This window comes from Thamnophis sirtalis, unplaced genomic scaffold, assembly GCF_051295495.1.
Source record: "Thamnophis sirtalis isolate CommonGarterSnake01/CBP01778 unplaced genomic scaffold, rThaSir2_p1.2 scaffold_13, whole genome shotgun sequence".
Lineage (NCBI taxonomy): Eukaryota > Metazoa > Chordata > Lepidosauria > Squamata > Natricidae > Thamnophis > Thamnophis sirtalis.
Genome location: NW_028261393.1, coordinates 39302839 through 39328283, shown reverse-complemented (window position 1 = coordinate 39328283; position 25445 = coordinate 39302839). Strand labels below are relative to the sequence as shown.

At 41.6% G+C, this 25445-nt stretch overlaps 1 protein-coding gene across 5 annotated transcripts in view; it reads right to left on the bottom strand.

The window, feature by feature from the left end:
- The window catches only part of DCX (doublecortin), a 109983-nt gene that overhangs the window by 71153 nt on the left and 13385 nt on the right, over window positions 1-25445 (bottom strand). For all 5 annotated transcript variants that reach the window (XM_087727175.1, XM_087727174.1, XM_087727176.1 and 2 more), the window contains exon 3: window positions 12125-12465. In XM_087727175.1, the coding sequence (XP_087583301.1) occupies window positions 12125-12465 (341 nt within the window). The remainder of the gene's footprint in view (window positions 1-12124; window positions 12466-25445) is intronic.

Genomic DNA, 25445 nt, shown 5'->3' with positions numbered 1-25445 from the left:
AAGCCCTATCAATTGTGGAGCTGACCCGAAAACCCTCCCCTTGCCATAGAGTCTCCTCCTGCCATGCCCTGCTTCCGCCCCCCCCCCCCCCCAAAATGGAAGCTCCTCTCAATATTGTGCTGCAGAACATGGCAAAGTCAGAATAGGAGTGTGTGTGTGTGTGTGTGTGTGTGTGTGACAGATACACATACATATATATCAATATATATATATATATGTGTGTGTATGTATGTATGTATGTATGTATGTATGTATGTATGTATGTATGTATATACAAGTGTCTATGTCTGTCTGTCTATGTAAAAGTTTATATATATAAACAAACATGATTTTGCAACTAACAACATACTGTATGATGTATGTATGTATGTATGTATGTATGTATGTATGTATGTATGTATATACATACATATAGTATGTTGTTAGTTGCAAAGTCATGTCCAACCCATCGTGACCCCATGGACAATGTTCCTCCAGGCCTTCCTGTCCTCTACCATCCTCTGGAGTTCATTTACCGGTAAGCTCAGGCCTACTGCTTCAGTGACTCTATCCAGCCACCTCATTCTCTGTCGTCCCCTTCTTCTTCTGACCTCAATAGTTCCCAGCATGAGGGTCTTCTCCAGGGACTCCTTCCTTTTCATTAGGTGGCCAAAATATTTGAGTTTCATCTTCAGGATCCGGCCTTCTAAAGAGCAGTTAGGGTTGATCTCCTCTAGGACTGACCGGTTTGATCGCCTTGCAGTCCAAGGAACTCGCAGGAGTCTTCTCCAGCACCAGAATTCAAAGGCCTCCATTCTTTGGTGCTCAACCTTCCTTATGGTCCAAGTTTGTTGCTAGGATCTTTCTCTTAAGACAGAAAGTTGCTGGGTGGTTTATATCACACCGTTTGACAAATGAAGACAAGAAAGATGCTGCCTTTGCTCCTTTTGACTCATGAGTGGAATACTGACTGCATTTGTTAACAACGCAGAGACGCAAGCTTTGCCCTTGGATTGGGATAAGCCCCCACCCCCCAAATCTGGCAACGGCTCAATCATGTTGCAGAGTCTAGGACCACCAACAAAGGGAATAAGAGCCCGGTGTGGTATCCTGCCAGTTGCCCTTTAACTGCTCTACCTCCAGCCATACAAAACCAAGTCGCATGCAATTCCCCCCCCCTTTTTTTTGCCAGAAAAGAGATTTTTAAGGAAGGGGGAAAGAGGAGAATTGAGTTTCTGCTGTTCTTTCATCTTGGGGAGATGCTTAATACTGATTGAGCTCCTGGTGAAAGTGAGAAAAAGGCAAGTGCTAATTCTGCACAGCTGCTTGGAAATGGCAGGACCAGCCTCCCCAGACAGCTTCTTTGTGCTCCAAGAATTGTCACTTAGCAATTCGCCCCTGCAGCTGCCAGATTGCACAATGGGGTGGGGGTGGGGGGAGGATCCTCAACCTCCATCAAAAGCCAGAAGTTAGGAAAAGGGAACAGAGGAAGGGAAGCAAGGCATTAAATCAGCTGGAGAATTTTTATTACAGGATCTTGATATTGCCTTGGATGGAAATAATCTGGAGGGTCAATGCTTCTCAAGACAGAGACAACCTTCACAATATTGGATTGGCTCCTCAGCTTGGAGAGTCTGCAGCAGTGGCAATAATATCCTTACAAAATAGAAGTTGAATTAAATACAGTTAAATAATGGTTCTCATACATACAATGCATCATGTTGCATCATATATATATATAATTTAGCATGTACTAAAATAAGCCCTCCCCCGAATATAAGCCCTCGCCAAAAATATTTAAATGCATGCACAGCCAGTCCCCACCATTTCCTCTGGTTGCTTGCTGCTCAAACAATACGAGGTGAAGAGGCGAGGTCGGAAGAGGGGGGGAGGTGGGAACATGTCCCATGCACCTCATACGCCCTTACCTAATGGCCTCTCCCACAACCCTAGCTGCTGCGCCCCTTCTGTCATGCCAATGGCTGCCACAAAAAGAGTGGCAGGTCCAGCAACACGCAACATAGGAGCAGGCATGAGGTGACCATGCTCACCACCTCCTACACCTCAGAAATAATAAGACCTCTCTATCTCTATCTCTATCTCTATCATCTATATCATCTATACCTACTTACCTACCTATCTATCTATATCTACTTGCTGTCTGATTAGCAAATGTACAAAAAGGCAGGAGTCACAAACCAATAGTCCTTTATAATTTTCTTTCCTTCCTTCCTTCCTTCCTTCCTTCCTTCCTTCCTTCCTTCCTTCCTTCCTTCCTTCCTTCCTTCCTTCCTTCTTTCCTTCCTTATCTCTCTCTTTTTCACTTTGTCTCTCTTTTCCTTCCTCTTTCTTTTTCTTTCTCTCTTTTTTTTCTCCTTACTTTTTAGGTATTTTAACTTTTGCTAAATCTGCTTAGTCCATCTCCCCTAATACCTTGATGTAGGTTGCAATTACGGTACGTCTTATACTTTAAAGCTGGATGAAAAGCCAAATAATTTCATTCTTATAATGCTGACATCCTATATTTAATGTCCTCTCTGTGGGCACGCATGCCATCACCAGCTACTCTTCTCGTTTCCTGCATGCATGTCTTCGCGGGCACCAGAGTGCCGGAAAACAGCCTTAAAATGGCTCGAAAAATGCCCCAAATCCTGAGCGTTTTTAGGGCGTTTTCCAGGCTGATTTCAGGCTGTTTTCTGGACCAAAAATGGCCTGAAAACAGCCCAAAAAAACAGCCAAAAAACAGGCATGCACGTGCCAGCCAACTGGTCTTCAGGCTTCCGGAGCTCTGGCGTATGCGCATGCATGCACATTCTGATCTGGGCACTCAGTGCCGGAAAGGTTCACTATCACTGCCCTGCATTCTTACTGGTATTTTTTCTTTAGCAATGGCTTATAATCATTCACCACAGGGGTCATAAACTCCAGGGATGAAAATTTGATTCCAGGCTTTTTATAATGATGCCCTCCCTCATGGATTATTGGGACAGGGAAAACACCATTGGAACTTCTAACATAGGCCCCCGCCCAAATCCTTTACAACCTGAGCAAGAATGGAAATTCAGAGAGCCATCTATCTATGTGATGTGTCACAACCCCTTTTGTATCATTCTGCTGCCCGCTGTTTTTCATTTTTAAAACGTTCAATCATTTTATTTCACAGGCTCAACCACAGTTTCAAACTGGGAAACTATTAGCATCTTAGAGCAAGTCACATCCCCAAATGCTGGAGAATGACTGGAAGGTTGGCATTCAGACAAATCAGGGATAAGCCCCATTTTCACACCATTCAAAAGAAACAATAAAGAACCTAACAAGGAAACAAGAAGAGTAGATAAGCAGGGATTAGTGCCAGATAAACAATAAGGCAGAAAACAATATTCTAATCAAGGACCACCAAGAAGGGAGCCATATCCCCAACAGTGGTAGGGCAAGCCATTATATTTAAACAGGCAGCAAACCTCACACCCATGCACATTGATGATGTTATCTAGGTGGGTAATGAAACATCCACAAACAAACAATCAAGCTGAAATTTCCACAAAGAGAGAGAGAGACAGGGAGAGAGGGAGAAAATTGAGATGGGGGGGAAACTAGGAAACAGTAACCAACAAAACATGGCATATATAGAAAATGATTCAGCCTAATTTTTGCATATGTCATGACTATATGAAATACCATATTTCCCCCAAAATAAGACCTCCCCAGATAATAAGCCCAATCGGGCTTTTGAACGCATGCGCTAAAATAATCCCTCCCCTGAAAATAAGCCCTCCCTGAAAATATTGCAACAAAGCAGCAGCCGTGTAGTGACCATGCTCACCGCCTTCAGCACCTCAAAAATAATAAGACCTCCCCCAAAATAAGGCCAAGTTCTTATTTCGGGGGTCAAAAGAAAATAAGACCCTGTCTTATTTTTGGGAAAACACAGTAATATTGATAAATCTTTCCATTTAATTAATAAAAGAGCCAAGTTTAAGAATATAAAACAAATACATGGATGGTATGAGATTGCCTGTGGGACTTTACAATCCTGAAAAATAATTTATTTTGCCCCTGGCATCCATAATTATTCATGTAATGATAAATTCCAACTTTGGGGAATTTGGGGAACAGAGATATGTAAACACATTTTTAATGTACATTTATTTTTGTAACACCATAGTAACCAACTTAAAGATATGAAAATAAACTTCAGCAGTGGTGAGATAATCCCAAACCATCACTTCCAATTTAATGGATTTATGAGATAAGACCTTTTAGAAACTGAATCTAAGCTGTCACATAAATATCAGAAAACATCTTTTGTTAAATGCATCTCAGCTTAAATTTATAAGAAATATTCATTGTGTTCTTTAATATATTTAGACACTAACTTGTTAATATGGGATAAAGGTAAAGGCAAAGGTTCCTCTCGCACATATGTATTAGTCGTTCCCAACTCTAGAGGGCAGTGCTCGTCTCCATTTCAAAGCCCAAGAGCCAGTGCTGTCCAAAGATGCCTCTGTGGTCATGTGGCTGGCATGACTCAACGTTGAAGGCGCACGGAATGCTGTTACCTTCCCACCAAAGGTGGTGCCTATTTTTCTACTTGCATTTTTACGTGCTTTCAAACTGCTAGGTTGGCAGAAGCTGGGACAAGTAATGGGAGCTCACTCCATTATGCAGCGCTAGGGATTCGAACCGCTGAACTGCCGACCTTTCTGATTGACAAGCTCAGGGTCCTAGCCACTGAGCCACTTGAGTATAGGATACTCAAGCCTTTTTTGAGTTGCCAACAATAAAGCCTCCTAATTGCCATGTCTCCAAGATTATGTAGCTCACTCAATGCAGCAACAAACAATTGGATCTGGACTGAAAACATCTGGAAGTTTGATAGATGGCACTTAAGAAAGCATTCTATACCTCTTTGCTATCATTTAACCACCTCGGAAGGATGGAAGGCTGAGTCAACCTTGAGCCGGTGAGATTTGAACTGCTAAACTGCAGCAAGCAGTCAGCTGAGGTAGCCTGCAGGTTTCTTTCATTTCTTTTTCTCTTTAGGACTTGAAAAATATAACAAGAAACCAGAGAGGGAAAGACAGTCTCTGATGATTACAAAGGCTCTAATGCAAAGCCCCAAAGAACAATGAAAAAGAGAGTGGAAAAAGGAAAGAGCATATTAATGTCAAAAAGCAGAGCACATGTGCAATGGCATGTGGAAAAGACCTTGGAAGATAGACTGATGAGATGCTGCTAAGGAGCATGAGGTTATAATTAACTATAATATGTTAACTATACGATATTAACTATAACATCTATTCTATTGCAACTCTATGAGGCCATATTATGGAGATTTTATAATGGTTTTATATAATATTTTATCATATACTATATACATGTATCACAAACATGTATATGCTAACCCTAACTCTCAGAATTCCTCAGAGTTCTGGGAATGCTGTCTGGGGAATTCTCCGGGTGCAAGCAGGGGTGGGCTTCAAAACTTTTAGCGAGGGGTTCTCTGCCCGCTTGCTGGGTGAGAGTGGCCTAGTCGGCCTCCTGCAACATGATGAGGGGGTGTTTTTGCCCTCCCAGGCTACAGAGGCTTTCGTTGAGCCTCGGGAGTGCGAAAACAGCCTTCCCAGGCTCTGGAGACGCTCTGGAGGCCAGATATGCAAACTTCTGGTAGGCCCATTTTTCGCCCTCCCCGAACCTCCATGTGTGCCCTGCACTTACCTGCATCCCAAACGGACCGCGTGGGGACTCCTAGGAGGAGTGAGACAGGGTGGGCAGGGCCAGCCAGGAGTGGGATTTGGGTGTTCTCCAAACTGCACAGAATCTTAGCTAGAGGTTCTCCCAAACAAACCTATTTCCGGCCTTCCCGAACTTACAATAGACCCATTTTTCACCCTCCTCAAGCTTCAGTGGATGCCCTGCACTTTCCTGCATTCCGGCTGTATGGAGACTCCTGGGAGGGGTGAGGTGGGCGCAGCCAGGAGTGGGATTTGGGGGTTCTCTGAACTGCACAGAATCTTAGCTAGAGGTTTTCCCGATCCCGAGAATCCCCAGCAGCCCACCCTTGATCCTGGCTTAGCAAATCCCAAAGGTGCCTTAATTGCTTTGTACTTCCCGTTCCTAGGAACCATTCAGATTTTAAAAAAATATATAAAACCAAACAAATTCATAGAATAAGAGCTAATAACAAGGACAAAGTGAGATATAAGCATCCACCCTCCTTTCTGTTGGTTTCGAATTGGAGCAAGGAGATTTTTGTTACAGCTTAGGGAGAAACAGTGATTAAATTACGCTCTTTGCATTTTTTAGTCTTAACTTTTGTATTAGGTTGAAAATTATCTTTCCTTGGTTTTTTCGGACTGAAAAGCAGAATCTGCAGCATAGAGAAGCTGCCCGAGCTAAAGCCTCTGGTTTTGGGCTTCAGGGAGATATAACATTTGAGTCAAAGAAGAGGCAACTTCTAAAATAAGAACAGTTTGGAATTTTGCTTTTAGCAGTTTCTGGAGATGTCGTTTTGCTTATTTCTTGAGTTGATTCAAACTGAAGCAAGGATTAGTGTCCCATTTCTTGTGTTGCCTTATCCACATGCAGAATTTATTTTACATTTCTGCTTAAAGAAAATGGAATTTTGGCAGGAGTGAGGAGGAGTTCACTGACAAAATATCTATACACTACTAAAGCTGCCATTTTGTTTGTCTGTTTGTACTCTCATGTTAGCCCAAATGGTGCATTGCATTGCAACAATTTTTGAATTAAGGTACCTAAAATCTGCTAACGTAAAAATGCATAAACAAATCTAGGACCTATTAGAAGTGTGGAATTGAAATTTCAAGGATCTTCAGATCAGTTTTATTCGCAGAGTTGTGACTCTTGTGGTATCTCTGTGATCACGTGATTTTGATTTCCAATGTTCTCTGGGTAGCTTCTAAGAGGCAAAGTCATTGGGGAACCCAGCAGAAAGTCGGAGATCACTCCTGCTCCTGCTGCTTTTTTGCTTGTCTCTGGTCCTTCTGTTTATTTGTTTAGGTAAGTAAATATTGACTTATTGTTGAAGTTCACGTAGAGCACGGTGACTCACTTGGTTAGGATGCTGGGTTGGAGGTTAGCGAGTCAATGTTTGAGACCCAAGTGCTGCTGTGAGGCAAGGTGAGCTCCCATCCTTCGCTCCAGCTCCTGCCAGGGACATGAAAGGAGCTCCCAACTGGGTGTCCCCCAAGCAACAGTGATGCCACTAACTAATCCTTTCAACCTAGAAATGCCTTGGTGTGTCTGACATGAGAGTGACGCAATGCGATTGAAGTTGCACTACTGTTATTTTTCTACCTATGATCAATACTCTTCTTAGATGATCAGAGGAACAGTGCAGGGATTCAAAATTTTTTACTACCAGTTCTGTGGGCATGGCTTGGTGGGTGTGGCAGGGGAAGGCAAACACAAGCAGTTAATTTCACTTCAGCAGACAAGCCCAGACAGACTGCTAGTTTACTTCTCAGAGCAGCAGACTACTTAGGTTTCTGTTTCAATTCTCTGCACAGACTCAGATCTGTTTAAGCTCCCATTGGCTGACTTTGTTGCTATGCCGATTCATTGGCTGACCTTGTTCCCATGTCTCTCCTAGTCATGAATATTCTAACATTTTAGTCAAATCTCTGTCTCAACATGGAGAAGAAAACAGATTGCTTATGATTCCTTCTATTCTGAACTCAACATGGAAACAAACAGCTTTATCAGGACTGGGGTGTCACTTCAGTGCTTATTTGGGGGGGCATGAAATGCCCAACCTTTGTGATATTATTTAAATGTTTACCTTTATTTTCCTGATAAATATTTGTTGTAACTCAAAAAATGCCTGTCACATAATCTCTATGGTCAAACTACAACATCAACCAAAGTGCCTTTGTTACGTTGGCCATTTTCAACATTCTTGGTTTAAAACAGCAATACTCACACACAACTCTTTGTGACCTGTGTGCAGATATTTAAAGGAGCCCTTGTGACTCATTAATTTCTGATCCTTGCCAGTATATTTTAGGAGCTGCCATGTGCTATAAATAAGTGCTCTGATGTGCAAACTCTTCTGCGAGTATGTTTGACATTTCAAGCCACAGGTTGTTTCTCAACGAAGTAGATGTGAAATGCGTCAGCCATCTATTCTCTTTCTCCTCTTGCCCCTGGTTAGGAATCTTTTAGTATTGACTGACATGAAATAGTGCAATAAACAACATTTTGACGCAGAGTTCATTCATGTGGAAGCTCGGTTCTGTTTTACCTCAGGATTTCAAACCTTCTGAGGTGTCTTCCCTCCCCCAGTTTTCCTCACACACACAATCAGTATTTAATGCTCCCCCTGAGCAGTCTTCATTTTTATTTCCCCATCATCTCTGTTTTAACACTTTTCCCATGATGCTTTAAAACCTTCACATTGTTCATTGATCCAAAATATTAAGGTAATCCCTTAAGCAAACCAGGAAATGACCAAAAAATGTTTGTTTGTCATTCGTTGGGATTTCTTCAGCACTCTTCAGCTATTCCAACCAGGTGTCCCTTCCCTTCTCTTTCCCTTCCCTTCCCACTCCTTCTCACAAGAGACTTCAGAGGACAGTCTCTGCAGAACAAACAGAACTGCAGAACTGTAGAAAAAACAGTTACTGCCAACCTGCCTTCCATTGAAGACCTGCGTAGGAGTCAAAAAGAGGGCTGTGAAAATATTTACAGACCCCTCACATCCTGGACATAAATTGTTTCAACTCCTACCCTCAAAATGACGCTATAGGGCACTGCAAAGCAAGACAACTAGACACAAGAACAGTTTTTTTCCTGAACACCATCACTCCGCTAAATAAATAATTCCCTCACCACTGTCAAACTATTCACTAAGGCTGCATTACGATTACTCTTAGTCTTCTCATTGTTCCTATCACCCATCTCCTCCCACTTATGACTGCAGTGTATATATGCCGAGGCACACAGAATGCTGTTCCATTCTCAGCAAAATGGTACTTATTAATCTACTCGCATAGGCTTGCTTTCGAAATGCCAGGTGAGCAGGAGCTGGAGCAAGGAACGGGAGCTCACCCTGTTATGCAGTGCTGGAGCCTCAAACCCAGGCTGCCAGCTTTCCAGCTGACAAGCTCACTGTCTTTAACTGTTGAGAGACTAAACTCTAAAAACAAAAACAAACTGCTTGCACAGAGCTGTCTTTTGAGGAATATTCCTAGTGATTAGAATCCCAGCCATTTTGCACCTGCTATTCTCTGAACATTGGCTGCCCTTCTCTCCGTGATGCAAACTGTAGTGACAATTTAGTTCCTGCTGCCCCTGGCATGACAAATCGGGGAGCAGATGGTGGACACTTTAGCAGGCTAATTTTGAGCTTCGTTGGACATTCATTTAGACATCATGGCTTCTTGTATAAAAAAAAACGGACATCAGAGAAAACAAGGGTAAAAGATATATTGATTGTAAAGGGCAGGAAAAAGGAATAGGTGGAAAGGATAACAGTTTCAAATTTGGGAGTACATGGATTTGAATAAGGACACCTTGGCTTTTGAATTATTTAATGAATTACCCCCACGTTTGATTAAGTTGAAGGCATCATTCCTTGGGTGAACGGGCAGGTTTTCAGCAGAGAGACAGGAGAGAGGATTTTCAAGCAATTTGGCTCAACATTCTTGAATTATTTAGGTTATAATTACATATTTACAAGCTGCCCTTTCCTCCCTCTCTTTCTTTTTATTTATACATAGTATTGTTTCAGTGCTGTTCCTCCCCTTAAAATAGATTTAAGCTTTTGCAGTACCTAAAAATATTGAAATGACTATATTTATTTATTTATTCATTCATTCATTCATTCATTCATTTATTTAGAGTTACAACCCCCGGTATGCTCAAATATGGGAGGAAGATCGCTACTTCCATTCTCTGTCCATCGGCTCGTCACAAGAGACCATCCAGACAGAAACCCAATATTTTTACTGTTGCCTTTATGTTACATTTGTGTTATATTTGTGCTGATAAATATTTGGGCATACCGGGGGTTGTAACTCTAAATAGATACTTTCACCCTGGCTTGGCTGATAAGGAATCGAACTCTGTGGCTGAGTGGTTAACACATCTGCCTAAGACGCAACACAGCACAGGTTCGAATCCCAGTAAGGGTATAGCTAGCTGATAAGAGCTAAATAGCTTGAAATAGATCTATACTAGTCTCCCTTTATTTATTTATCAGCACAAATATCACACACACACACACACACACACACACACATATATATATATATATATGTGGAATTGTATTTCCCTCCCTTCTTCTTTACGTTTAAATGAATAGTTTGAATCAATGCGCAAATGTTACTTATTTCCCAGTGCATTTATAATGCAGGAGGAAGTTCTGGGTGATTTTATGGTTTTAGAATAAGTCATAGAAGGTACTTCCCCACAGATCATGTTAAATCATAACCCACGATTTACTAACATGATGTCCAGGTTCACATAATCACAATAGATCACATTAATCTAAATATAATCTCATACACCACTCAAATGACCCAAATCAGTTGGCCAATACAAGACCTCTATCAGTCAGAGTAAGAAATCAAATTTTGTTAAGAGACACAAAAGAAGGAAAAGACTCTTCTGAAAGGAACATATGAATTTAAGAAGTCTAATTTCTAGATTCTAGACTCCAGATTAAGTGGATTCAAAAATTTCAGCCTATGAACCACCACGTTGAAGCATTTTTTTTCATCTTTTGATCCAAGTTGGCTGCCTTGGTGAAATGCTCTACAATTCCATTAAAACATTAGAGAGGGTCCAGAGGTACTGTATTTTACAAGAAGAGTACTCAACTCCTCTGCTCGTAATAAAATTCCGTATATCACCAGGAATTTTGAAATTTTAGGCCTGGATAACCTTGAACTATGCCGTCTACATTCCGACCTGAGTTTAATGCACAAGATAATCTGCCATGACGTCTTACCTGTTAATGACTACTTTTACTTCAACTGAAATAACACAAGGGCTATCACTAGATACAAACTTGATTGCAGGAAAAACTATTTCAGCAATAGAATAGTAAATGAGTGGAACACCCTACTTGATCCTGTTGTTGGTTCCTCTAACCCCCATACCTTTTACCTTAAGCTGTCTACCATGGACCTTACACATTTCTTAAGAGGTCCTTAAGGGGGCGTGCATAAGCGCACCAGCGTGCCTACCATCCCTGTCCTACTGTCCCCATTTATATGTACTCTTTTTATGGGTCTATGGCTATGTTTTTGTTTGCTTAATTCTGTTAAACAACTAATTCCCTCACCACTGTCAAGCTATTCACTAAGGCTGCATTACAATTACTATTAGTCTTCTCATCGTTCCTATCACCCATCTCCTCCCACTTATGACTGCAGGACTGTAACTTTGTTGCTTGTATCCTTACGATGTATATTGATATTGATTGTTTCCTGATTGCTTATTTGTACCCTGTGACTATCATTAAGTGTTGTACCTTGAATGTATCTTGTCTTTTTATGTACACTGAGAGCATCTGCACCAAAGACAAATTCCTTGTGTGTCCAGGCACATTTGGGCCATAAAGAATTCTATTCTATTCTGTTCTGTTCTATTCTGTTCTGCTCTACTTTACTCTATATTCTATTCCTATTCCTATTCTATTCTACTCTACTTTATTCTGTATTCTATTCCTACTCCTACTCTATTCTATTCTACTCTACTTTATTCTATATTCTATTCTATTCTACTCTACTCTATTTTACTCTATAGTCTATTCCTATTCCTATTCAATTCTATTCTACTCTACTCTACTTTATATTCTATTCCTACTCCTACTCCTACTCCCATTCTATTCTATTCTACTCTACTTTATTCTATATTCTATTCTATTCTATTCTATTCTACTCTACTCTATTCTATTCTCCATTCTATTCTACTCTACTCTACGCTACTCTCTATTCTATTCTATTCTATATGCACCAAAGACAAATTCCTTGTGTGTCCAATCACACTTGGCCAATAAAGAATTCAATTCTCTTCCACATAAACTTATGGCTTGACCATAACTGGAACCAATTTACCAAAAGGTTGCTATGTCCTTGTTTGTCCCACTGCTGAGCAGAAGGTTTAAAGGCCTTACCTGCTTCCCATCCAATGTATACAGCTTTTTAACGACTCCAGTTTCCAGCTTTATGGCTTCGGTAATGTCAGTGAGCACCTGCTCAAAAGAATGAGCTGTTTTCTTATTCAGGAGCACGCGCACCGCCTTCCTTGGCTTCACTCCACTCCGGATGATGGTCACCAACTTGGGACGCACAAAATCCTTGTTCTCCTTCGCCTGGGCACTGTTGCTACTGGCCAGAGACTGAGGAGCTTTCATGTTGGCAGAGGTTTTCACATTGACTGACCAGTTTGGGTTGACATTCTTGGTATACTCCACTTTCTTAAAGAAGTTGTCTGATGAACATACATAGCTTTCTCCTGTGAAGAACAGAAAATATAGGGATATTTATTAAGGGCAGAAGCAAGCTCTTTTCAGCAGGAAGGATAGCCATAGAGGTTTGGACATCTCTGAAGAGAGAAGTCAAATGTGGAATGCAGGTGGCTTCTTAAAGACCATCTTTTCTGTTATCCATCCATCCATCTCTATCATCTTCTCCATCTGAGTCTACCTGACCACCAAGAGTTAGCATTCTCTGTTTGAATACACCTAATGGAAATGCATGTTACTGTAACGCGCTCTACATGGGACTGCCCTTGAAGAGTGTTCGAAGACTTCAGCTAGTCCAGAACGCAGCCGCACGAGCGATTGTGGGTGCACCCAGGTACACCCACGTTACACCTATCCTCTGCGAGGTGCACTGGCTACCCATTAGTCTCCGGACCCGCTTCAAGGTGCTGGTTGTTACCTATAAAGCCCTACATGACATTGGACCTGGGTACCTGAGAGACCGCCTCCTGCCGATTACCTCCCATAGACCGATCAGATCTCACAGGCTAGGTCTTCTCCGGATTCCATCTGCCAGCCAATGTCAGCTGGCGACTCCCCGGGGGAGAGCCTTCTCTGTTGCAGTTCCAGCCCTTTGGAACGACCTCCCCGTAGAGATCCGGACCCTTACTATCCTCCCGGCCTTCCGCAAAGCCACTAAGTCCTGGCTGCTCCAGCAGGCCGGGGGGCTTTTGAAATACCCAGCCCCACGGTAACTGTGAATGTTGTGTATTTGTAAAGTGTTGTTTTGTCTATTTATCCCCTTCCCTTGTTTATTGTAAGCCGCCCGGACTCCTTCGGGAGTGGGTGGCATACAAGACCAATAAACATCAAACATCAAACATGTATATGTTTGTTTGTTTATTTACTTGATTTATGTGGTCACCCAGCTCAACATAGTAACTCTGGGCATCTAACATTACATCAAAACATACCTACAGCACAACACAAAAATAAAGCCAATATCTCAATACTCAGAGAAAGTTAGTTCGTCTCCCATCTCTCAGATTTTTACAATTGGTTGGTTGGTTGGTTGATTCATTCATTCATTCCAAGATGAAAGAAACAAGTGCTAACTATCCTCTCTTTCATGATGCAACATTTCCTCCAGTGGTCTGCAATTCCTCTGTTTTTTCTATACTTCCATTAATTCTCAAGGGAAATCATGAGAGAAAAAATATTTTCCATGGGTATAATTTCCCAGAAGAAGTAGTACACTCGTTGCTTTCTGGAGAAATAGTGGAAGGGTTTTTGCTTCCCCTGCAGACCCTGGAAAAAATGAGCCCAACATTTCTGTTGCTAAGTGAGAAAGTTGTTAAGTGAGTTTTGCCCCATTTTATTACATTTCTCGCAACAGATGTTAAGTGAATCACTGCAGTTGTTAAGTTAGGAACATGGTTGTTAAATGAATCTGGCTTCCCCATTGACCTTTCTTGTCAGAAGGTCACAAAAGGTGATCATACAACCCTGGGAAACCACATTCATCATAAATATGAGTCAGTTGCCAAGAATCTGAATTTTGATCATGTGACCATGGAGATGCTGCAATGGTTATGTGCAGTGATGGGATTCGAATGATTTAAAAGCTGGTTTTCTACCCAAATTACCAGCTGGGTAGCGAGGCTCAGTGGCCATGTGACTGTGTGGCGTGGCCAACTCAACATCACTCAGGTCGATGGGCGCTTCATCTTAGCTGTTACAATGTAAAAAGGGTTAACCGGAGAGGCAGTTTCTGTAAGCAGGGCAATAAAGATTAGGCTGAAAACAACGCCAGAATGTTTCCTGCTTGCCTTCCTTATAGGATTAGCCCTGGAAAGTGGGGAAAAACAATAGGAGATTTCTTCCAACAACCGGTTCTCTGAACTGCTTAGAAAGTTAGCAATCGGTTCTCCCGAATAGATGTGAACCAGCTGAATCCCACCACTGGTTATGTGGGGGGAAAAAGTCATGTCACTTTTTCCAATGCCATTGTGACTTCAAAGTCCTCAAGTCTCAAAGTTGCCAAGTTTGGAGACCCCTGATCTAGAAAAAAGAATCTTAAATTAAATGTGGAAAAGGAAAAACAATGAGGCTAAATTTGCTGCTCTGAAAGAACAATTTCCTGGAACCTAGCCATTTTCAAAGGGTCATGTTTATATTATACTGAAACCACTAAAAGAGAAAGAATCTAAAGGCAGCTGCAGTGAATGAGTCTTGTCAAGTAACACAACTGCTGTCATGGATGTAATTAATTTTTGACATTGCAATGTATCTAACAAACCCAACCTTATGTCTACTCATTACAGGAGGAAGAGAGACAATTTTAGAACAACGACTAGCCAGAATCTTTTCACTCCATCTCCCCAATCAAGCACTATAATCGTAAACTGCCAACACAAAGGTGGCAATCAAAGTTCTGATTGCTGAAATAATTCTACATATAGTTAATAGGAAGAATTATCTCTTGTCGCCCTTTGTAGTGTATGTATCTCCACATCTCTGTCGCCACAGTTGCTATCTCCAGCAATTCTGTCTCTCAGTGTCATTTCATCTGATATTCATCTTCTTTCCTGACTTTGCTTTTAATAAAGTAAAGGTAAAGATTCCCCCCGCATATATGTGCTAGTCATTCCCAAATCTAGAGGGATGAATGGTGCTCATCTCCATTTCAAAACCGAAGAGCCAGCGCTGTCCGAAGATGTCTCCGTGGTCATGTGGCTGGCATGACTAAATGCTGAAGGTGCATGGAACGCTGTTACCCTCCCACCAAAGGTGGTTCCTATTTTTCTACTTGCATTTTTACATGCTTTCAAACTGCTAGGTTGGCAGAAGCTGGGACAAGTAACGGGAGCTCACTCCATTATGTGGTGCTAGGGATTCGAAAAATAGAACTAGGGGGTATACGATAGCAATGTTCCAATATTTGAGGGACTCCTACATTGTTAATTGGTAACAATTAACCATTGGAACAGCTTGTCTTCAGAAGTTATGGGTGGTTCATCACTGGAGGTTTTCAAAAAAAGATTGGACAATCATTTATGTGAAATGGTATAGGATTTCCTTCCTGAGCAGGGAGTAGGACTAGAAGACCTCTAAGGTCCCTTCCAACTCTGTTATTCTGCTAACATAAATTATTAAGAGATTTACTGGTCATTTATCTGCTCCATGTCCCAGACTGAAATGACATCTGCAAAATAAATACTATATTATATTTATAACTTTTCATCCAGGAGCTCAAGATAGTTTTCAAAACTTGCTAGCAATTTCATCAAAGTGACCTCAACAACAATTGACAAGAATACAGTAAACATTCAGATTTTGGCATGTTCCCAAGCTACAGAGAAAGGATGCAGGATTTCCTCCCATTTTTGACCGAGCAATGACCGAGCTTCAGGGTTTGCGTGATTCGTTACCCAACAGTTGAACACTCAATAAATTGTCAAGGAGAACTGATAGGTTGTGGCAAGAGCCTGATAGATTTTAATCAGGGATACGTTTGTTGGGCAATTTAATCCATTGCCCAGAGAAGTCCTTCTCCAAAGGGCATTTGGAGATGGTGAATTTCTGTGTCATGTTTCTGCTCTATATCAGGATCTGTGAATGATTGATGTGGTTGAACATTCACTCTGCTTCAGCTATGTCCAGCTTGTTGGGGGCTGGGGGTGATAACACTCAAAGTGGAATGAACGCAGGGCAGGAAAGAACCAAATTCTAGAAAAACCATGTTAAGTTGTTGGCCGTGCCTTCTTTCTTTACATTTACCATCACTGTTTGACAAGGCAGTGCTGTGAGGCTTCCTGACTTGCCAAACATTCGTTGTGAAAGTAAGGGAGAAGAAAAGCACATTTTCAAATCTCAAAAGACAAGAAAGAAAAGAGATGTCAACCCCTCAAAGGAAAGTTACAGAATTATAGAATCATAGTTGGAAGGGACCTTGGAAAGTCTTCTACTCAGAACTCCTGCTTAAGCAGGAGACTCTAGTCTAATCTATACCATTTCAGACAAATTGCTGTCCAATCTCTTCTGAAGAACCTTTGGTGATGGAGCACCTGCAACTTCTGGAGGCAAGTAGTTCCATTGATTGATTGTTCTCAGTGACAAGAAATTTCTCCTTAATTCTAAGTTGCTTCTCTCCTGGATAAGTTTCCATCTATTAATTCTTGTCATGCCCTCAAGTGCTTTGGAGAATAGGTTGATTTCTGTCTAGAATGACTTGAGATTCTGGGAGAAATATTTGGAGTATCTTCTCTTCCTCTGACTTGTCTCCTAATTCTAAAACCGTACCTGGCATTTGGATTCCTCACATTCCACTTTTTAGACCACTTTGGACATCATGGTTTGCTATTTTTCTGTTTAAAGAACACAGTATCAACAGTAGAGACCTTCAAATTTCCAGGTTCTAACATATCGCAAGATCTAAAATGGACACCTACATCAAAAACGTCATCAAAAAGCACAACAAAGGATGTTCTTTCTGCGCCAACTCAGGAAGTTCAAACTGCCCAAGGAGCTGCTGATTCAGTTCTACGGAGGAATTATTGAGTCTGTCATCTGCACCTCCATAACTGTCTGGTTTGGCTCTGCAACCCAACAAGACAGACACAGACTTCAGAGGAGAATCAGAACTGCAGAAAAAACTGCCAACCTGCCTTCCAGTGAGGACCTGTACACTGCACGAGTCAAAAAGGGGGCCGTGAAAATGTTTACAGACCCCTTGCATCCTGGACATAAATTGTTTCAACTCCTACCCTCAAAATGATGTTATAGAGTACTGCACACACCAAGACAACTAGACACAAGAACAGTTTTTCGCCCCGAACACTAAACAAATAATTCCCTCACCACTGTCAAACGATTCACTAAGGCTGCATTACTATTACTCTTAGTCTTCTCATCGTTCCTATCACCCATCTCCTCCCACTTATGACTGTATGACTAACTTTGTGGCTTGTATCCTTATGATTTATATTGATATTGTTTCCAAATTGCTTATTTGTACCCAATGACTATCATTAAGTGTTGTGCCTTATGATTCTTAATGAATGTATCTTGTCTTTTTATATTTACTGCAATCATCGGCACCAAAGACAAATTCCTTGTGTGTCCAATCTCACTTGGCCAATAAAGAATTCCATTCTATTCTATTTTATTCTATTCTAAATTTAGTCTTGCTAGAACCCAAATTTTATTTTTGTCTGTTTCAGAAAAATGAAACAGTGTCCCTTACCAATAGAATTAAACAGTAGACAATTAAACACTGAAAAAAGCTAGCACTAATTTAGTGTTGACCAAAATTAATTTTATCCCCCCCACCTTCTGCTGTTGCCTTACCACTATGCCAAAATATCCTTACCTGTCCTCACTTGAGGGCTCCTTGGTGCTCTCTGAGCTTGGTTGTTTTCTTGCAGACCTTCCCTTACTCAAACTAGGTAACATCATCAGTGCTAGTGAAATGTCTGCAAGACATTTCAACCCTGAGATGTAAATATTCTCCTTTATTGTCCTCATTTGATTGCAAAATTCTCAAAAAAAGAGCTTTCTTTGTTCTACATATGGTAAGAATTCCAGTATTTCTGCAAGGAAAGCTCTAAAAATCTTCAAGGAAATGGGAGTTATTAATGGCCTCTCTTTTGATACTGCAGCATTAATACCAATTTCACCTCAAGTGAAGAATATGAAATACAAATGTAATTTAATTTCATCTCCTTCTTCTCTCCCCCTTGCCGTTCGGTTTAATCAAGCATAAAACAGGAAGATATATTTGCTGGCATTTTTCTCTTCCCCTTTTCTCTCTCTCTAGGTCCCTCCTTGAAGAGATGGAAAGGCAGCACATTTTTAATAAGACAACAAGAAAATGCTGACTAATTTCATTATTTTAGCTTTGATTTCAGAATAGGGATGTGAAAAGATGAGGCTGTGTGTATTTCAAATTACTTTCGCTAGTCAATTGCCTTGAGAGCTTTCTGCAGTAGGAAATGGATTCGGGCAGTATAAATAAATCAATGCATCTGTCATCATAGCGTACATGAGGGAAATGCAAATTATCAGTGTAGGGGAAGCAGCAATGATACAGGTGGCTGCGAATGGATGTCAAATATTTCCTTAAATAGACAAAGGTACCTGCATTCTCACCAATCCAATCAAGTGATATTTACAGCAAGAACTAACCCTATCCTATGAGCAGTCAAGATGCTGAGATTCTTAGAGTATCACAGTATGTAATACTAGAAATCTAGCCCAAGGGTTTTGGTACAAATTAGCACAAATCAATCCATCACAAATTAATTAATTAATTAGTACTAATCAATTTGGTACAAGAAGAGATTAGGCGAAACCTGGCTCAAAAACAGTAACTGTGAGAGATACCTTGGAGTCCTAATGGACAATCACTTAAACATGCGCTAGCAGTGTGCAGCAACAGCAGCCAAAAATGCTAATACAATCCTTGGCTGTGTAAACAGAGGCATAGAATCAAAATCATGCGAAGGATTAATACTGATTTATAAATCCTTAGTACAGCCACACTTGGAGTACTGCATCCAGTTTTGGTCACCACATTAAAAAAAAAAAGATGTTGAGACTTTGGAAGAAGTGAAGACAAGAGCAATTAGGATGATTAAAGGCCTGGAGACTAAAATATGTGAAGAACAGTTGCAGGAACTGAATATGGCTAGTCTAGAGAAAAGAAGGACTAGGGGGACATGATAGAAGCATTCCAGTATTTGAGGGGCTGCCACAAAGAAAGAGGGGGCTCAACTTATTTCCCAAAACATCAGAAGGCAACACAAGAGACAACAGATGGAATCTAACCAAAGAGAGAAGCAACCCGGAATTAAGGAGAAACTGCCTAACAGTGAGGGCAATTAACCAGTGGAATGGCTTGCCTTCAGGAGTTGTGGGTGCTGGAAGTTTGTAAGAAAAGATTGGGCAACCACCTATAAGAAATGGTATAGGGCCATGATGGCAAACCTATGGCACACGCAACACAGGTGGCACACAGAGCCCTCTCTGCAGGCATGCAAGCTCTTGCCCCAGCTCAGCTCCACCGCACATGTGTGTGCACCAGGGGTGGGTTCCTGCCAGTCCTAACCTCTTCTCTAGAAGAGGTTCCACAAATCTACTGTGCCTTTTAGAACTGGTTCCAGCTCCCTCCCCCCGCCCGTCTGCACCACGCTTGCCCTACCTGTCGCTCACTGATTGGCTGGCTCACCAATTGCCCTGCCCACCTCTAAGAGTCCTATCTAAACCTTAAAGCCTTAAAGCTGTTACGTTTGAACACCCCTGGGTTTTTTTCCCTAAAGGATTATGGGTGCAAGGGTCTTGTAACTTGACAGCTTTAAGACTTGCACACTTCAATGCCAGAGTTTCTGAGCCAACATTTTGGTTGCTAAACAAGAGCATTGTTAAGTGAGTTTCGCCACATTTTACAAGTTGCCCACGCCCACCCAGTTACATGGCTGGCAAGCCACTCCCACCCGGTCACATGCCCAGAAAGCCACTGCCACAAATCAAGCCACACCTACAGAAGAGGTTCTAAAAATATTTGAAACCCACCACTTGTGTGCACCTCCCACCGGCCAGCTGGTTTTCAGGTCCCTGCCGCATATGCATGGGGGGTGCCTATGGGAGACACACATGCTTCTGCAGGGTGGGTGAGTAGGTCGTGCACATGCATGGGTCACACGCATGAGAGTCACATGCACAGGGGGGCACCTAGAGGCGTAGAGGGCAGGTGGAGCACGGGAGGGTCACACGTGCATGTGGGGGGGGTGCACACACATTGCATTATGAATGTGCACACTGGCGCACATGCACACACTTTTGACACATAGCGACAAAAAGGTTAGCCACCACTGGATCGGCTGCTTGAGGAGAGGGTTGGACTATAAGACCTCCAAGGTCCCTTCTAGCTCTACTGTGATTGATTGGTTATTCCAACTATCTACTTTACACAATGCACAATATTCAGAGCACCCTTGACTTGCAACCATTCATTTAAGGACCATTCAGTTACAACCTGACTGGGAAAAAATGACTTGTGCTTAGTTCCTACACTTAAGACCATTGCAGCATCCCCACAGTCACATGATCAAACAAAAATCAAGGGCCACCTATATTCTCCCAAGCTTTCCTTGCACTGTCACAATGCACTGTGAATGGTGTACATCTCCTAAACCATTTAATCAGCTCCCTCTTGTTACGTTTGTAATGTGAATTCTACTGGACCAGTCTAAGGCTGGTGGGGGGGGGGAGGGGGGAATCCATAATTTGAGATTAGCTTCAAATTCACATCCTCTATTTTTAATTCTGGGTTTCAAGTACAGGAAACATCTTTGTAATTTAAAAAAAAATAGAAACCAAACTTTCCCACTATACGTGACCTGAAGAATACAATAGTGTGGTTTCCTGATATTTTGAGGTTGGAAAAATGTGAAAGCTAAGGTAAATCTTAAAAGAGGTTTGACATAAGTTGAATAACATGAATCTTCTCTCCCCCATCACCTACTCGCCAAAAAAGGAAGAAAAATGGTGTGTTTGGCTTATGACCAACTCACAGACGTTTTCAGTTAAAAATATTAATTACAATTATGAAAAGTTTACCAATTTCTGATTTTCTGAATTTTGTACTGAACTTCAGTCAGAGACAAATATTCTATGATGATGGTGAATTTAGCACCAGCTGTTTTCTATTATTATTTTGAGAATATTAAGGAATGCTGTTCCTTAAACTAAGTTCCTTAAATAAAGCCATTTGTGTATATTAGGAATAATCAATGTGAACTGTTTCTCTTTGTATCTTTCATTTTGGCCTACTTACCTACAATACCCTGCTGATTCCTCATCCAAAGATTAATCAAGGCTTCAGCTCAAATTGGCTAAGCACTGCCATCTGTATTTCAGCTATGAAATGATGATAGTTTCACTGCCAGGAAATTACAGCTCACCTCTAAATCCATACCTAGTCTTACATCATAACATATTTCTTTAGGCACCTCTCAACCCATAACTAATGTGGGGTAGAGTCGGGGCGACTTGGATGGAGCTGAGCATTTACTGGCCAGATCCCTTTCCCGATGCCACGTGGAGTTTGCAGCAGACATTTTTTTTCTTTGTCCCTGGAGAGAGAAACATCTGCCACTACCTAGGATTGAACTCTCAACCTTCTCAACGGGAGGCGATTAGCTTCACCGCTAGGCCACCATGACAATTTCTTTGGGTTTATGATTGTGATCAACTGTGATCAACACAGTAAATTGTGGTTTATTCATGGTTAATCAAACTAGTATTGTATGAACATTATGAGTGACGTAGGATAAGCAGATGTTGTTTTGTCAAAGGTATAAAAATATGGAATGCTCCCCAAATTTGTGTATTACTAGGCATCAACCAAGTACCTTCTTAAGAGGTACGATATTCCGAGTAGCACAGTTTTTTGCAGTTCCACTCGTGTTATTGCAGGAAGTTGCAATTTATTGATGTATTTTGTAAAATTCTTGGAGATGGTCACCAAGTGCCCCGATGGCAATGGGTATCATTGTTACATGTTTCATCCATAATCGAGTAGGTCGCAATTTTTCGTGTTTTTTCCCCCAGTTCTTTTTCTTTGACTCTGGTATTTCCCGGTACAGCGACATCAATAAATTGTACACTTAGGTTTTCGACAACTGTGATATCTGGTATGTTGTGTTCCAAATGATGACCCATCTGTATTTGAAAGTCCCACAAGATCTTCACCTTTTCATTTTCTACAACTTTTTTCACTTTATATTCCCATGACTTTTTGGCAAGTCGTATTTTTTACATAATGACCAGTGGATTAATTTAGCAACTCGGTCATGTCTAGCTTTGTAATCAGTTTGTGCGATTTTGCAGCACTCACATATTAAATGTTAAACAGTTTCAACTTTGTCATTGCAAAATCAGCAGTTTGGATTGTCAATGGATTTTTGTATCTTCACTTACATGGCATTAGTTTGCAGTGATTTTTCTTGAGCAGCAAGTATTAAACCTTCCGTTTCTTTCTTGATGGTTCTCATCTTAAGCCATGCCCATGTCAAGTTGTTATCACATTTTCCTTCAATGTTTTTTAAGTGCTGTCCATGTAAAGCTTTGGTTTTCCATCTATTTAATCTGTCACCCAGCTGTTTTTCCTTATATTCTGCTTTTGTTTCTGTTGTTTTTATAATGTTCTCTTTTTATTATTATTATCTCTTTAATTCATTAAACATGAAACTCAGTCAACTGAACATTTAAAAATGCATCACAAATACCATCGACTGGTGCTAGTGTTTGATACGGGTTGCTGCCAGCATCCTAGGTATCAACCAAGTATCTTCTTAAAATATAAGATGTTCCAAGTAGTGCAGTTTTTTGCAGTTCCACTGGTGTTATTGCAGGAAGCTGCAATTTCTTGATGCGTTTTGTCAAATTCTTGGACATGGTACAAAGTGCCCTGATGACAATGGGTATCACTGTTACATGTTTCATTCATAACCCTGTAGTTTCGAAGGCCAGGTCGCAATATTTCGTGATTTTTTCCAATTCTTTTACTTCAACTCTGGCGTCTCCTGGTAGAGCGATATCAATAAATTGTACGCTTCGGCTCTCGACAACCGTGATATCTGGAGTGTTGTGTTCATTACCCTTTTCTACTTTACAAATATTTACATTCTTAAAACCAGTCTGTGAGATTCACCATTTGTTAAAATTTATCTATTAAATTTTTATGCCACCCATCTCGTGGGATCTAGCCCACTCTTCATTATTCTGTTTAAATTTTAGGTCACTTCAGATTAAAAGCTCTAGAAATCTATACAATATGAATGTACAAAATAGTTCCAAATGTTGTTTTTCCTTAAGCCCCTTCCCTTTCTGCAGTTCAGTTGAACCCTCTGGAGATACATGATATCATAACAAATAACATAATTTCAGCACAACAGGATAAGAACCCTTGGGGGTAGGATGATATTTTTTTACAGTGTGACATAAACCATCTGGAGAAAATATTACCACACACACAGTATATTGAAGTGAAGCACCCTGAAATTTCTTTATTTCTGATATTTTATTGCACAGATGATGTCTTAATACAGAGTTGGGGTATCAATTGTATTCAGGACCTATTGAGCATGAAGACTTCTTAAAAACTATGGTATCTTCCAAGCTTGGTCTTCATTTAAATAAAGTCTGCAGATGAACTCTTTATTTGTTATGATAATGGTGGTGTTAGCGTTCCAAATATGCAGAACTAAATCAGAGTCCAAGGCAGAGCTATCCTTAAAGTTCCAATTTAATAAGACAGACATGTTGGTACATCTGTGGGAATCCTGAATCTGAAAACTTCCTGGAATCCCACCTGGCCACTCATTGTAGTAGTTCAGGGGACTTCTTCCGCAGTGTTTTCAATGTTGCGCAAGTAGCACAGCTTTTTACGTAATCTTCCACCTCCGTTTTCATTTTTGGCCACCAAAATTGATGCCTGGCAAGGTGGAGCGTTTTTAAGAATCCAAAGTGGCTTCCTAGTTCCGTCTCATGGCTTTGCTGTAGAACTTCCAACCTCAACCCTGCAGGGATGTACAGTTTTGACCCCTTCCAGGCTAATCCATTTTCCATTGTTAGAATATCCTGGTTATTGTTGAGTCACTGGTCTGTTGGGAGTGCCAATTTTATAGCTGTCATCAGCTTATCCTGGCTTTAGTTAGTGACTTTGGCTGTCTTTTGGTGGGAGGAAGAAATGATGGGGTGAACAACTTCTCTCTTCTTACTGTTCTGCGGTTTTCTCGACAAAATATCCCTCAACAAGATTTTTAGTACTTGTTGGATCCCTGGGGTTTTTGTCTCTGCTGCAGGTGCTTCAGGTTCTGGGCTCTTGGGTTCAATCGTCCCTGGGTGGCCCTTTTCCTCCACAGGTGGTAGCGGCCCAAATGCAACCATCAATTTCGTACCGACATCTTCCCACTTTATCGTAGGCTTCCACTTGTCAAGCCATGCAAGCCCCAAGATAATATATTCCGGCATCTCTGGAGCCACAATGAATCTGAGAATCTCATAGTGGCGGCCCACTTGTAACTTCACCATTTCAGTTATTAGCATGGCTGGGGCCCCTCTAATTAGCGTTCCATCTACCTGCTCAACCCAAATGGGACAGCTAGAGGTCTTGTGCATATGCCTAGTTGCTTTACAATAGACATGGTGATTAAGCATCGAGTGCAACCGGTGTCCACAACTGCTTCAACTTCCCCTTCCTCCCCCGTTTTGGATACTTGGAGGTTGACTTGGAAGGCGAAGGGGCAGATGGGTGCACTAACCATTGGGTCATCTTCGGCATTTCCATCCTCCAAGGCCTCCCCATTGGTAGGACTCTTAATCACCTTAGGTTGGGGATCCTCTCCCAGAAGTTGTTGGCCCAGATGACTCTTTTCTGGTGGCATCTGGGGCTTTCTCTTTACTGCCGTGGTGGTTGGTGCGCACGTTTGTGGCATTGGGGCTGGAGCCAAGCACTCTGACACTCTGTGGCCAAGTTGACAGCAATGGTGGCATTTTATTGGCCCCCACAAGGGAAGGAATCTAGTTACATCTCTAAACTTAGGAACCGCCTCATCACATTGTTCCGCTATCCATCCTCATTCATCCCTTCTTCCATTGTCAAGAACTCTTCTCTGTAGGAAGGTGGGGTAAGAACCTGTTGGGGCATTGCAGGTGGGACTGGACTCAATGAAGGGGTCAATCCCTGGGTTGGCCACTGCCCAGTATTCTGCCATGGTGCCATCTGCTGAGGGAGATCAGGTGCCCACAGGCATCTCTCCCATCCATGACCTGGAAAGGAAACCCATTCTGGAGTTGCTTGATTGACAGGTTGCAGGCCAACCATCAGTGGCTGGCAGGGCCAAGGTATGGTCCAAGGCCCCTTCTGCTGGCTTGGAGGATTTTCCCATGTTGCCCAGTGGCATCTCTGCCATCCATGACCTGGGAAGAAAGCACAACCTGGTGGTGC